The following is a 10,434-nucleotide window of genomic DNA, read 5'->3' on the forward strand; positions in this document are numbered from 1 at the left end:
CACCATCTTCTAGCAAATTGAGCCAGACACCAGACATTTAACACTTAGAATTTTTACTTCCTTCTAGCACAGACAGTACACAAGTTGGCAGAACCTCTAATCAAAAACATAGATGTTTTAAGCCAATGGTAACAATCGTGCAACAAAAATAAATCACAGAAGACTGTGGATTTCATCAACAGGTTAGAAAACCAGAGTTGTCTTTACTGACATCTGACTTCAGCTGTACCGATACCTGCTTTAAGCAACTTGAACATTAATAGTTCAGCAGTAAAAAGTGTTACATGCATCTCCCGCCCTAAATAAGATTTTTCCTCTGCTTACACAAGGAAGGGGAGCAATTAAAGAGGAACCTCATTAGGTAAATCCAGAGCCATCCTGCAAAAACCACACCTATGGACAATCATTCCTACTACGTGAAGAAACAGGCTGAATGCACAGTAGAAGGCTTTCCTGACAGTAAAGCACCTGACTCATATCTCCTTTTCCTCGTATGCTGCAGTCAAGTTCCCAGATTTCTAATCTCCCAGGAGAAATCCACAATCCATTCAATTCAATATTTATACACCAACTGAGAAGCCACGTAAGTATAATTTAGGCAACATGTCCTGAATTATATTGCAACTGGACCTCCTGTATTCTGGGTCCCCTGCTCCATATACAACAACTGTGCTGGGTTACTCAAAGAGAAGGTCTTCATCCTTCTCTTCTGCTAAGAGATTGGCTGGTTCGTGTTCCCCACCAGCAGCCCGCCGCAGCTCCCGTTCTTTCTCAGATTTTTCTTTCAATACTTTTTTCTTTTCCTGGATCTTCTTTAACCTGTGAAGAGAAGTGTGGTTTATCTGTGAAAGCAAACATGGTGTTTTCATAAAACAGGCTAGCAGCAAAGATGCCATACAACTTGGAGATATGGTAAAGCTGCCTGGAGAAGGTCCCCAGGAAATGAAAATCCTTGTAACAGATGGCAAAAGGCTTTTATTGCTAGCTGCTGCCATTGAAAACCTTCATCTCTGCAGATTAATGCATTTCTTCATCTAAACAATAAATTATATTCTTGACCTTAAGCACTGCATTATACAACTTTGCTTGTCTTTAATGAAGTTAATTTAATTCTCCTTTAATTCATTTCAGGCTTGCTTGACATCTTTGCTTCAGGTAGCCCAGAACACTGACCTCTGTGGCAGAGGTGTCCTTAAAGCAGAACACCTCAGTGTACTGTATCACATCATTCCCTCTGCAGGAATGGTAAGGACAACTATGTATGTCCTAGTGGTAGGGATTCATTTGTAACTTTCAGACAAGTAACTGCAGATCTCCAAGTGCCCAGCTCTGGAAACTCAATGTGCAGTAAGAACCAGGTCATGTTTAACAGTGTTTGCTGCCAGATTTGGTGAGTAGTTCTCCTCAGTCCCTTCTGAGGAATGGTGTATTTGAGAAAGAGACCAGTCTAGTCTTGTTCCAGATATTTACCTGTAGAATTCCTCTCGTTCTCGTTCATCCAGTTCTGTGATGATGTAAGAAAGAGTGCGCTCGATCCTGGGAATAATCACTAAAAAAATATAAATAAGGAAACTTTTGGGCTCCTGTTATATTAGCCATTTGTCTAATGCAGTGCACAGATGGTTGTTTAAAGTCAATCTAGTAATTCTTTTGGCTAGGGGAAATTTATATGTCTTTCATGGAAGATCATGCTGTTTCATTATGGACAAGTACCTGTCATTATTTTCTTCATTAAGTCCAGGACTAAGCTAGGACTCCGAGCATCACAGAATCTCCCACAGCATGTTCTTTTGAAAGCTACAATGGAATCAGTAAGCACTGATCCCTGATTGTTTATAAGGTTCTTTTTCCCCATGGAAGTGGTTAAAAAAATGCAAGAGGTGGGCAAGATTTGAATTAAAGCTATGGTCTTCCATCAGGTTCTTTCAGACACTTCTGTTCAATATGGCACTTCCACTGACAGAATGATGATCTCTGAAAAAATCCATCATGAAAACAAATATCCAAATATAACACCCTCACAAGGGAAGAGATATAACATTCAACAAAGCTTTAACACCCAACTGGGCAAACTATGTGTCAGAAACACTTTCTGAAAGGAGAAAGCTGTTACCAGCACTACCAAAGTTAGTTTGAAGGCTGCGGACGAAACCTTTTCTACAGTCAAATTTGCGGAGTGATAAGGTGCAGATAAGGCCTGTACGTTCAAAGGAACAAGTCTATGGAAAACAGTACTGAAAAGGCCAGTTTAGAATAACATACTGAACTAAGTTATTGCATACACGCAAAGATCATTAAATCTGAGCTATCAACGACTAGGAAAGGCACTTGAAATGATGAAAAGCACCCTGGATACTGCAGCAAAAGGAATTGCCGCAATATTGTACATAGGTAATACTTAAGAAATTGCAAGAAACAAATTTACAAATAAGAACATGAAAGATAAGCAATTCAGATGAAAGAAAAATACCAGAGTATTGATGTTAGGACCGTTCCATTTCCTGTAACACAAACCTGAATAGGTTACCAAGATTTCTCTCTGGATGCCTACTCTGCAATCCCATCCAAAAACCAACAAAATTCACCAGCTCTCCACTGGATGCCACCATTACAGTTTTAAAAGCTATTATGCTAGCTATCGGAACATCTTCACACACAGAAAGATCCTGTCTTTTGTTTCTAGTCAACAGACTTGACCAAATAAGTCAAAGTCACAAGCAGACTCCAGAATGTGTTTGTGCAATCTTTGTTCTATAGGTTCTCAATGCAGCTTCCTGATTACTTTCTCATGTTTGCATATCCAGTCCATTCCATTGGGCTTTTAATTTTTGTTCTTACTTGCAATATGCTCTATTATTATGCTTTCTGAAGAGTTCTTGAACTGGTTAGAAATTCTAACAAGAAAGCAGTCAAAAGAAGATTGGCTTCCATGACCCTGCTCCTCATCCTACATGGAGACAGAAATATATGACGCATCCCAAATGGAAAAATACTCACCATGTTCAATTGCATTCACACGTCTGTTTGTTATTTTAATGGCTTCATCCAAAGTAATAAAGGATGTCTGATGGAATAGGATTAAATAATTAATACATAATAAGGTAAATTCAGCATTTCCATCAATTCTATACACAAAGCCAAATAGCACTTGAAAGCCAAAGCCTATAATGTAGCATTACAGACTACATTCTTGATAGAAACAAAATTTTTTCTACTAATGTCAGTAGCCTGCTGAACACTACACATCAGCAGTTACAAATACCAACTCTCCAAATAAAGTTTCTTCTTAGCATTAAGGAATGAGGACTTCTTGGAAGCAGTAATAGAACTGTGTTTTATGGCTGAAAAAGGTTTGCAACTTTACAGCACTAGGACTAAAGCAGTATAATACAGCTCAAAGTATTATACTACGGAGACTATGTTACTTTCGTTTCAAAACAGCGAGAAACCAACGATCTCCTTCTTTTTCTTCCTCCCACCAACCTGTAAGGAGGCCAGTTCCACAAGCAGCTCCACAGCTTTGGCATAGTTCCTCTTCAGCTTAGCCAGCTGTTCTCCACCTCTGGCCAAGCCAGTCAGCTCATAGCCTGAAAAAAACCCACAAACCACCAAGTAGTATTTGTTGCTATTGCTACTATGGTGTTTTCTTACTAGATGAAGATTAGTACTTTACAGACTGCAGGAATACAGACGGCTCAGCAAATGGTAAGCTAAGGCCTTTGTCCATTAACAAATTGTCTTTATAGCTGTTTATGTTACTATAGATCATTGTTGTTCATGTCCACAGTAAGACCAACCAGTCTCAAAACCTGGTAATTGAAGACAAGCTGCCTCCTCATCTGAAAAGTTCACTGATTTAGGAAATTAAAATCCATTATAGTCTCTAATAATCCCTCCATGTCACAGGAACAGGGAAAAGCATCACAGAGTAAGTAAGTAAGTACACCTATGCCTATGATGTCAACTGACTTACCAACAAGACATGACATGATAAATGTTTTTGTATTAGCATAGAATAGCCTTAGGTATATGCAAGATAGAAAATGCTTGTTTTGCACTTACTGTCGCCTCCTTCCTGGTAATGCTCAAAAACTGGCAAGGTTACACCTGACAAAAGTGAACAAGAATGCAGGTAAGAGACATAAAGGGTTACAGATTTATTAAGTACAATTCACTTTTACCCCATTTGCTTCTAATAAATTATGTAAGCTCAGAAGTTTGGTTTCCAAAATCTTCCTATATTGCTTGGAATGATTAAGTCATGCTGGTTCTGACATCTTAATATGAAAATTCAGAATTGTATTGAGATCACAAAGATCTAGGCAAATGAAAAATTCAGGGAAGCATTACAGTTTATTCAGTGTTCAGTTTTATCCCTGTGCTTAAGGAGTATTTTTAAGCATTCAATCCTCATTTATCTTTCTTGTTTTCTTCATAGACAATTACTGATATTTAATTTCCTGAAACTTACTTAATTTTTGATACTTAATTTCCTAATGTATTTTTCAGTAAAGCTCTACGGAAGTTATTCTTTGTCTGAAAATCTAGAAATTGGACTGCAGGTTACACACACTCATTTAATTTTATGAGAGGTAAATAACTAAGTATAAAAATTATCTGCTGTATGTGAAAAAGACCAGCAGATTACAAGTGTTCCTACTGTGTGTTTGGATACATTCCTGCATATTTCAGAGTCTACTCCCACAATTAACTTAAGCGTTGAAATACTCATAGTCTAGAAAAATCACCTGCTACGTTGTCTTTTTTAGTTCTGATCTTGACTTGAGCTTTGTTCACATTTTGGATCACAGTGGTACTGTAAGGAAGAAAACATAGATCTTATTCAGGAAAGGTGAAGTGGCTCATTAAGTCATTAGATACAAGATGAAGCAGTTATCAAATAGCTGTAAAGATTTGGAGATTATCTTCAGCTCAGTTCTCTCTGCAATTTATTGCGCAGACTTCGAAGCTAACACAGAAGCTTTGAAAGAAACAGGTTTCCAGCAATGTTTGGAAACGTACAAGATGCAGAGTCTGTGAAATGTAACTTTAGAAATTTCTTAGACCAAGCATACAAAGCATAGCCAAAAACTAGACAGTTATCTGGCAAATTACTTTAAAATATTTTAATAACATTGAGTCTAATCAACCTGTGGGACTTTTTTCCCCAATAAAAGTGAAGGAGTCTTAAGGCTTTAATGCAGACCAACGCCACAACATTTTGTTTATTTGAGTTTGTATGTATTTGTTCTTTCAGAACAGTTACAAGTTTGTTTATCCGCTAACTCTATCATATTGACAAACTTAAGCTTGTACAACAATCATGAAGAATTCTAAAGTGTCTTAAGGTCTTACAAGAACAGGCCACTACAGCCAACTCTTCTAGTGAAGTACAGTTTGCTTACAGGGTGGAATCTGACTACTGTTTACAGCTAAACACTGTGACTGGTTAGGTCAGGAAACAGCACCCCATCAAATGAAAGGGCAAAAAGACTTTTCTCCAGCAGCACAGAGCTTACCGCTGTGTCTGATCACTTGGTTCTTCCCCGTTAATCGCTAGTACCATCTGCTGAATCAGTAACACTTGCCCAACTTTATTCCACTAAATCTACACCCACTTGAATGAATTACACAAACACTCTAGTTAGAACTGAAATTTACTAAAATACAATGAAAAAAATACCCAACTGGAGGAAAAAGATTTGTTTCCCCTTTCACATACAGCCCTTGCTAGCCCGGATGAGACGAGAGGTCGATGATACAGGAGGTTAGAACAATTAGTAAAATTTCTGTATGACTTACTAGAAGAAAATCACTCACATTACATCCGGCCCTCAAATTCACAAGAAAGATCAAAATAATAAATGGTCCAATACTCTGCTATAAGTTTTTGTTTCCCTACGTTTTAGATTCCAAGCTGCAAAAAGCAACACCTTCTCAAATCAAGGATTTTTGTGTAAAGTAAGTTCTGTTAATCTTTCCACTTTGTTTAGCTTCTGATGGAGTACACATTTTCATCATGCAAATTATCTCTCACCTTCAGTGATGTCTCCCACCTTTACCTAATGGAATTCAGTTCATCCTGTACTACTTTGTTCACTGTCTTCTTTTTTTTTTAACCTTTTTAAAGTGCATTTAAGAATTTTACTTTTTTTCCAAAAAAGAAATCAACCATTTGCTGATCGCTCTTTCCCATAGGTAGGACATCCACAAGGTCAGCAATCCTCACCTGAAATCTCCTGCTGTAAACTTTGCCTCAGCAAGTGAAAAGGCAGCTTCTCTCATCACCTCACCCATCAGCATCTTAGTCTGTTTTTTAAAAGAAAAGAAAAAAAAAGAGGCAGCAAACACAAGGCACATCATCATTACTCCTTTTCCAGGATAAATAACGAACAGCATAAAGAGAAGAATGAGAAATTTAAGAGAGTGAGAAAGTCCTGTACGGGTAGTTTACTCTCAAACTGCAAATCGTAATTCCCAGGTGACTGGCAAAAAAAGAAATATTTCAGCTGTTTCACTGACCCAGAGTAGAACTCACAGAAATAGAAAAAGACTGGTCTGTCTTAAGAATCATAAAATTCTACTACCTGGGGGTTAAATCACAACAATAAAATGGCTCAGTAGGAAAACACTCTTACTTCATATTGTACTGAATACCGAGACAGCTGAAGTTGTTTTTCAACGTACAGAAGTATGTGGCTTTGTGAACTGCGCTCTCCTCCTACTCCATTTTTGATTGATTTTTACACATTTGAAGCCTTTGTAGCTAAAAAAAACCATGCTATTGAGAAGCAAGAGCCTTTGTGTATTAGGCAGTCTATAGGAAACAAGAGACAGAGTGCCAAGAGCTTGTCTACAGCATGACAACAAAGCACTACAGCTAACCATGGATATCATAGCAGTTCCAGCCAACGCAGTACAACCAGAACCCAGCTAGTACGGCAGAACAGAACAAGCCATATTAGGCTCTACTGACTATCTCAGATTTGTCGTTCATGTTGCAAAGGAAGGAGGACTCAGTGTTTCTTCATAAAGGAACAAGTTCCACCTGGACAAAACTTCTCCTTTCTAGTGTATCTGGTCATGCAGGAAACGTTACAGATCTGCAGTATTCTCCCACGCTAAATAAAGCAACAAAAAAGGGGCTATAGAACATGTTGAACAGAAATGCACAACTGACAGAACATACAGATTTCAAAGAAAGTAAGCCAAACAGAAGAAAATTCTGATTTACCTACCTCAATAATTTTCTTAAGGATCTGCCTGAATCGAAGTGTCAAAGCATCAGATTTTTTCTTCAAGAGGTTACGACCTGTTTGGGCTCCTTTCAAACGCGCCTTCATGATGGTCTGAGCCCTGTTAAATAGAAGAATAAATAAAAACATCCTGCATCATCTGAAGGGGTTAGGAAAAAACTTATGCAAAGTTTCCTGACACGGACATGACTGAAATTACGAAGCAACCAAGAAACATCAACACAGGATGGCCAGTTCAGGATAGAATTTTATATTCCCATTTTAAATCAAGGAAATTTATTATATTTATCTCCATCATCAATGAAAATTACAAGGTTATTATCTGCAAAGTCAAAGGTCACAGAAAATTGATGAGTCATTTTTCAGCGCTTTCATAATAGGAAATAAGAGTTTTCATTTTTCTTGATGACTTACAAGTACCAGAAATGCACCAGAAATCAAACTACCCCAAATGTCCACTGTCAGTGTGACACCGGTATTGCTTTTAAGCTTTCACTGCTATGTGATCTTCTCAAAATCAGACCACACAGCAAATTCTTCGCGTGATCATAACTGTTGGATGCCGTGTTCTGATTTTACAGAGCAACAAGATAACAGCAGCTGTACGTTCTGGTTTAAAGAAAGTCAGAAAGTACCATGATTCCATGTCTTCATATGCTGCGCAGGGGACTTACAAGCTATTTAAGACAATCAGAAGTAGCACCAGTTTAAAACAGACATTAGTAAACTAGCTGTAGCATTGTATATCCTTTAGTTCCAATAGCACGCTTAGAGCTTTCTCATACAGAATTAGGAACTGAAGAAGGAGCCAAACCTTGCTTCCCTGTCTGCTGTGGAGTATATTTTAATTTGAAGAATCTTTTTGATTTAAGACAACTAGAATAGCAGGAGCTATACTACAAAAACCACAACCTGTGCTAATATAAGCTACCACTTTGTACATGCAGTCACTACACACAAAGGACAATACTCCAGTCAACTCTGTGTGAATAGAAGCCTTATACACTTCCTCTCTGACCTTGGAAAAACTAAGTATAATTAAGATTCTGCCTACACATTGGAATCCACTACTTTCCACATCTACTGGCGTGTGATGAGAGTAGCTCCATTAATGTCTACCAAATACTTATAACTGAGAAGCACAAATACTTTCTGAATGTTTATGATAAAAGAGTTAAAGAGTAAAAAGGCAGCTTTACTTTCACAACAGGCAGGTCTCTGTCACCACCTTGAACTAGTTCACTCTGTTCATCACCTGCCAGAGACGGTCTGACCTTCTAGTTCAAGCAAGATTTCACAGCCTCTGAGCGTCCACTAAACAAAGTCTTGTTTACTGTCAAGGAGACTTTACTGTCAAGGAGACTGGGCAGCTTCTGTAATTGATCATATCCAGCACAGAAGAGGCTATACCAGCAAGCCACTTCATAAAGAAAGAAAAAAAAAAAACACAAAAAAAACCCCAGAACTTGTGAAATTCTGTTCTGTCAGTTAACAAAATAAAAAAACAAACGTTGCAGAGGCAGGCCATCTTTATTTTACCATCCTAATTACATTCCTATCAAAACATCACCCACATTACTGGTCTATTGCCTCATTTGAAACAGGGCTTCTAAATATTAAGCCTTTGTATATCACCACCTTCTTGCCACAATGACATATCAGCTCACAAAACCACATACTTTTAAAAAGTGACTGAAGTACCTCCTCCTTGGACATGGAAACTGAATGAAAAGTGCACTATCGAAGAGCAGGAGTGAAACCAGATGGCAGCATATGCAATAATTTATTTCTGAACTAAGTTTCAAAACAGAACCTTTACCATGTAAAGTATTAATCTTGCCATATAAACTGTTACTTCATATGTCCTGAGCTCATACATGGGGTAATAATTAGTATTTTACATTTGAGGTTTTCTGTCCTGCAAGGCACCTTTTTATAAAGACTACAGCCAGGCATCAAACCAATTTTGTGCAAGATTTGAAACAGCCTTTCACCTTGAGGCAAAGTCTTTCTGTCCTGGAGAGTTCTGAAGAGAAACTGAACAGCATTATTAAAACAGCAATTTTATTAGCAGATCAGTTTCACTTGTTTGTGTTCGTTCCAAAGTTGGCAGCTTTTTAAGCCTTGTCAGGAGACATCTGACTTCATGACAAATAGTCTGCTGTCAGGATCTGGAAAATGACTTGACTGTCCACTGTACTTTACACATTTTACTTCCTTTTTTTTTTAACACTTTATGGACAAGTATAGCAGTATTGTGAAGAAATTTTTTCTAATATCCCATCTAAACCTCCCCTGGCACAATCTGAGGCCGTTTCCTCTTATCCTTTCGCCTGTTACTTGGGAGAAGAGACCAACTCCCACCTGGCTACGACCTCCTTTCAGGTAGTTGTAGAGCGCGATAAGGTCTCCCCTCAACCTCCTTTTCTCCAGGCTGAACAACCCCAGCTCCCTCAGCCGCTCCTCATAAGACTTGCTCTCCAGACCCCTCACTGGCTGCATTGCCCTTCTCTGGACACACTCCAGCACCTCAATGTCTTTTTTTGTAGTGAGAGACCCGAAACTGGACACAGTACTCGAGGTGGGGCCTCACCAGTGCCCAGTACAGGGGGACGATCACTTCCCTAGTCCTGCTGGCCCCACTGTTCCTGATACAGGCCGGGATGCTGTTGGCCTTCTTGGCCACCCGGGCACGCTGCTGGCTCATATCCAGCCATCAGTCGACCAACACCCCCAGGTCCTTTTCCGCCGGGCAGCTCTCCAGCCACTCTGCCCCAAGCCTGTAGGGTTGCACAGCGAACATGCCGGAGCCCACCCGGAGAGTTCTGCCTCTACGGCGCCTTGCCCGGCCCCGGCCCCGAGCCCCCGCCTCGCCGCTAACCCGCCCCCGCCGCTGCGCTCGGGGCACCGGCCCGGCCCAGCCCGGCCCGGCGGGCACTCACATCCGCGAGGGGAAGATCTCGATGCGGTCCTTGCCCGACATGGTGGCGGCGGGGCCCGCTCCGGCTGTCGCCGCTGTCACCACCGCCGCCGCCGGCCTCACGTGACGCGGCGCCGCTGTCCCCGCCCCCGCGCCAGGCGGCGCCCCGGCGGAGGGAGCACCCGGATGCCGCCGCGGTCCTCCCCCCGCCCGCCTGTCGCCTGCCGTCACGTGTCCCCCGGCAAAGGGAAGGAAGCG

At 40.3% G+C, this 10,434-nt stretch overlaps 1 protein-coding gene across 2 annotated transcripts; it reads right to left on the reverse strand.

Annotated features, from left to right (window-relative positions):
* Positions 1-36: 36 nt before the first annotated feature.
* On the reverse strand, positions 37-10,395 carry ATP6V1D (ATPase H+ transporting V1 subunit D). 2 transcript variants are annotated; one of them, XM_054200365.1, is made up of 9 exons: positions 10,199-10,395; positions 7,239-7,356; positions 6,230-6,309; positions 4,749-4,816; positions 4,063-4,107; positions 3,484-3,587; positions 2,998-3,064; positions 1,471-1,549; positions 37-819 (listed from the first exon to the last, which is right to left on the reverse strand). In XM_054200365.1, the coding sequence occupies exons 1-9, from the start codon at positions 10,237-10,239 to the stop codon at positions 678-680; spliced, it is 744 nt and encodes a 247-aa protein (XP_054056340.1). In that variant the 5' UTR covers positions 10,240-10,395; the 3' UTR covers positions 37-677. The 2 variants fall into 2 exon arrangements, with proteins under 2 accessions (XP_054056340.1, XP_054056341.1); XM_054200366.1 differs by lacking the exon at positions 10,199-10,395 and adding an exon at positions 8,456-8,582.
* Between the last annotated feature and the right edge of the window lie 39 nt (positions 10,396-10,434).

The sequence above is a fragment of the Rissa tridactyla genome, chromosome 4 (assembly GCF_028500815.1).
Source record: "Rissa tridactyla isolate bRisTri1 chromosome 4, bRisTri1.patW.cur.20221130, whole genome shotgun sequence".
NCBI lineage: Eukaryota > Metazoa > Chordata > Aves > Charadriiformes > Laridae > Rissa > Rissa tridactyla.